Source organism: Opisthorchis viverrini (assembly GCF_000715545.1).
Source record: "Opisthorchis viverrini unplaced genomic scaffold opera_v5_1, whole genome shotgun sequence".
Lineage (NCBI taxonomy): Eukaryota > Metazoa > Platyhelminthes > Trematoda > Opisthorchiida > Opisthorchiidae > Opisthorchis > Opisthorchis viverrini.
In genome coordinates, this window is record NW_008751657.1 from 1,124,636 (window position 1) to 1,128,793 (window position 4,158).

Consider the following 4,158-nt stretch of genomic DNA (forward strand, 5'->3'; position numbering starts at 1 on the left):
TCGTTTTTGCTTTCACCATTCGCTTGTCCGTTTCGTCCTTCCAGGAAACGGTGATATTCTTTCATTGGAAGACTATATGACCCACAAGGAATGCTCCGGAGTTTCGGGCGTAATGATCGCTCGGTAAGTTGTTTGTTTCCTCAGTGGAATAACACGCAGATGATAATCTTCGTCGTGGGATTTTCCCACTAAAAGCTGTTGCCAATGTATCATTCACCACCATCCCCCGACGCTCCCCTTAGAAGAAATTTTCAAGCAGAAATTACCTCCTAAAATGAAGCCGTTTTGGTTTTATTAGATGTTTATACAGTGAGAATCGTATCTACAAAGAGTGACCCAGACAGAAACACTTTCTTGGTCTTTTGCACTTATGGAAGAATAACACACTCGTTTTATGGGCCGTCAGATAAATACCAGATCCTTCAGACTACTTGTTTTCTTTATTAGATCAGATCTCCGAAAATAGGCCAATGGAACGAACACATTTCTCTCTTGTATCTTCACCCTCCCTTTCTTCGAAAAATGACGTCATAGCGAAGTTTTCACACAATTCCATTTTGACCCTATCTGTTGATTTTATGGGGGCAAATGAACTAGTGAGTGCCGCGTAAAGTTAGCCCGCCGAGTGCACTCTCCCGACGCAGCTGCTATTTGAAGGACTTTGGCATTTCACAATATATTTCAGAAATTTGAATTAGTGTGAACTCTGTAGAAATCTGATGGTTCGATTCACAAAGGGTTCTGTCGCAGAAGCAAACTAGCAAGTTTGTTCAGGACATGTACTGTGTACAGTTCAGGTCTGCTTACACTAATCTGGACCACCGAAAAACGAGGTGAATAGAGTCAAATGGAGTTCAACAGAGGTCACGAAATTCTTCTTGACTTACTTAACCTAAGTATCAATGTGTGTTTGTTGTCATTATTCACTGGATCGCACATTATGTCGTCCGTCTTGTGAAAATCCTCCTTCTGTCTGTCCATGCAAGTAAGCTATCCTAAAGGGAATTTTTACGGAATCTCCAAGTGGTTAACTTCAGGTCATTTGGTACTAGTCTACTTTGGTCGTTGCTTCGTTCGCTGGGCTATTCAACTTGGTTGCAAACGTCTCATTGCCAATCGAGGTGACATCAACAGCACGTCTTTGGAAAACGGAGCGAGGCGTATAAGTCCGTTAGTAGTTGTGCGCAGAGTGGTGATGTGCGTGTGGTCATATGCTTGCTGGCAGCGACACCGACCAACAGGGCGGTTCTACTGGTGGGTCCGTCATGTGGTGTTCTGATTTGTCAGTGTCCACGTGACCCCTGAGCTCAATCTCTTCTACCTTCATCCATCAGTCACCACCGGAGTGAGCTCTTACCCTGATCCACCCAGTATCCACGCTGAAACCTTCTCTGATGTACTCGTGGAAGTCATCATCATCATCATCGACAGCATGACATCAGTGTTCAACACCAATGCTTCACTGCCGTAGCAATTCATGGTTGTACGTGGGCTGGGATACTGCCAGGGCGCCCACACCTAGACAGGAGGAGGAGGACGATTAGGGTCCTCAACCAAAGCCTTTGGCTCAAAAGCCTAACCGCAAGGCAGCGGTGTTTGGCGGGAAATGCAAATGCATTACCATTTCTACGGAACAAGTCGCCACATGTTCCAACCCCCAACCTGGAGGGCCAGGAGACTGTGTTCGTCAGACCTCTAACCATTGGCCAACCTGGTATGAGAGACTCTGTGAGTGTTGCGGGACACTCTCCAGTATAGCTCAATGGATCGCTGAGGTGCGCAAACCGTCACACCACGGTAAGGTCCAGTCTCTTCGTGACGGTTAAAAGGAAAACGGCTGCTCTCAAGGTGATTGCTGCAGCTTCCTGGGCTATTTTCTTTTGGGGTTCACGTCCTTCTGCTTGCTAGAGACGTTACAATATACGGCACGTAGCTGGCCCCGTTGGCCGTCATGCTGTCGCTTCCTAACCATAATACCTGTGTGAAGTTTGTCTGCAGTGAGTGTTGGGCTGGAGTTGGGTTGAATTCGCAGAAGACTTTGGGCCGGTCTCATTGATGGCTTCCACGTGCTATGTTCAGATGCGTTCCTTTCGGTCTTGTTCCAAGGGATAGGCATAAGGTCGTTTGGACGAGGTCTTTCCCCTTCCTCCCCACTCTTTACTGTGAAACTCATTTCCAGAATTTTCATCAAAATTCAGTACTGCTTTGTTGCTATCGCTGAAGATAATTAGACAGATGAACCCAGTGAAGTGCGATGCGACAGTCATACATATACATGGTGCCCACACACCTGAGAAAGTTTTACGTCGTATTTTCAGAAGCTTTAGGAAATATTCAAACGACCAGATTTCCACAAACGGTGTACTCCGGAGACAGTTGATATCGATTGCCGTTCTGAATCACATATAACACTGTTCTGTTTGCATTTTTGTATACTCCACACCTGTTCACCTATGTGAAATGGCTCGAAAAAGACCTGAGGAAAAGAGCCATTGGTATGCGATACATAGTTCGTTTGCATGAGTTAAGCGAGCGTTCGTTTAGAAATATTCAGCAACAAAAAGGACGTGTTTCACCTTCCTTCAATCCCTCCATCTCTTGTATTTTCGCAATCATTCATCTCTTGTACTGAATCTCTTTTCTTATCAGTGCGCTTGCTGGCGGAAGCAACCTTTTGAATCGATAGGTGAAGCTTAGTGTATTGATTTCAAACCAATTTTCAGCACTGTTCAGTTCGCGCTCGTCCAGGATGGGTACCGTAGACTGGCATTTTTTGTTGTTGAATTGAGGATGCCAAAAGACAGTTATTCTACGGCGAAGCACCTGCTTTCCTCAGCGATATCAGCCGAAGACAGGCGTGAGTATCGTGCGTTTTGTATATCCACATAACCGTAGAGAACTACGCCGAGGCACGCAAACTCTATTTGGATGCAATCGTTTTGTTCGATAAAGTTGTGTGTTCTTCCAAGGATGCAAGTAAGCTTCTTGATCTCACTGACGCACATATCCTGCAGCCGTACAGGGCCGATCAAAGGAATTCAAGGACAGTGCGTATCAACGCGTAAAATTTATTGGTAAGTTCAATGTAGCCATGTTGCAGATCGGTTTTAGTAACCCAGCATGAATTCCACCACGTAGCAACAGATTGGCTTTACCGTTTATATGGGTTGATTACACAGTCAGCTTTATTAGATGCTGGTTAACATACCAGGAGTTTCAGAAGTTACAGTCAAATTCATCAGGTCACCTCCAAGTTAACTGGTTAGTCCAGTTATGTTCCCCGAGACGGGCCACATCAATGGCTAGAGACATTGTCAGATATGGCCCAGTCGCGCCCTCAATGGCGCTCGTGCATCCAAGCTATTGCCTTCAATGCATAGCTCCTTTTCCAACCCTTTCACCACTTGACAGTCCACTGACAGTGCTGGATTTATGCACCAATTTATCAGCTCCCGTCTGCAACGTGCAGCTACCTACCCCTCCCCCCAAACCATCGGTGAACGAAACTGCGGCAGCCTACAACCACGTACGACGAGTACGCGGTTATTACAGTTGCCAATGATGATGATGATCGTTCAACCCATTTACGGAGCTGTTGGCTAAAGTTAACAAATTTCTGCAGTTCTCAGGTTAAACACCCAACAGTTTGTTTTCCATTTTTTTAAAGCAACCTCCGTGTACTTGCCACGGCAAGCTAATCTCATCAGCTTTGCCACACCAGGTCGCCATACACAAATTACGGTGCATTATATCTAGATCGCACCCCTGGTTTGATCACAGTTCGCTGGAAGCAAGGTATAAAGCCGTGAATCTACAGTGAATGTTTTAGTAGATATACTTAGATCCCTCGTATTCATCAAAAGTCAATGGTTAGCAGTGAGCATATAATACTTAGACGTGAAGTTCAGTGACTTTTTTTCTTAGCCTGCTTACGCACCAGTCTGTAAAATATTTCGCTGTTATGGCCGTCTGTCCATTCATTCAGCTGAGCGATTCGGTCGCAACGGTTCAGTGCCGAACGAGTTGAAGTTCTGCTCTGTTAGACTTACTTATTTCTCATAGGAAGACATCGACTGAGGGGAAGTTTTATAGCGGCATTTAGATGTCGTGAACTCCCGAAAATTTCTCGCTTTTTGTTATATCTGCTGATTCGTCAAT

At 45.3% G+C, this 4,158-nt stretch overlaps 1 protein-coding gene across 1 annotated transcript in view; it reads left to right on the forward strand.

Annotated features, from left to right (window-relative positions):
• Positions 1-4,158, forward strand: part of T265_12427 (hypothetical protein) — a gene marked incomplete at both ends in the record, with an annotated part of 39,114 nt that overhangs the window by 17,731 nt on the left and 17,225 nt on the right. Inside the window, 2 exons of the mRNA XM_009163843.1 lie at positions 2,896-2,976; positions 3,015-3,074. Coding sequence (XP_009162107.1) covers positions 2,896-2,976; positions 3,015-3,074 — 141 coding nt within the window. The remainder of the gene's footprint in view (positions 1-2,895; positions 2,977-3,014; positions 3,075-4,158) is intronic.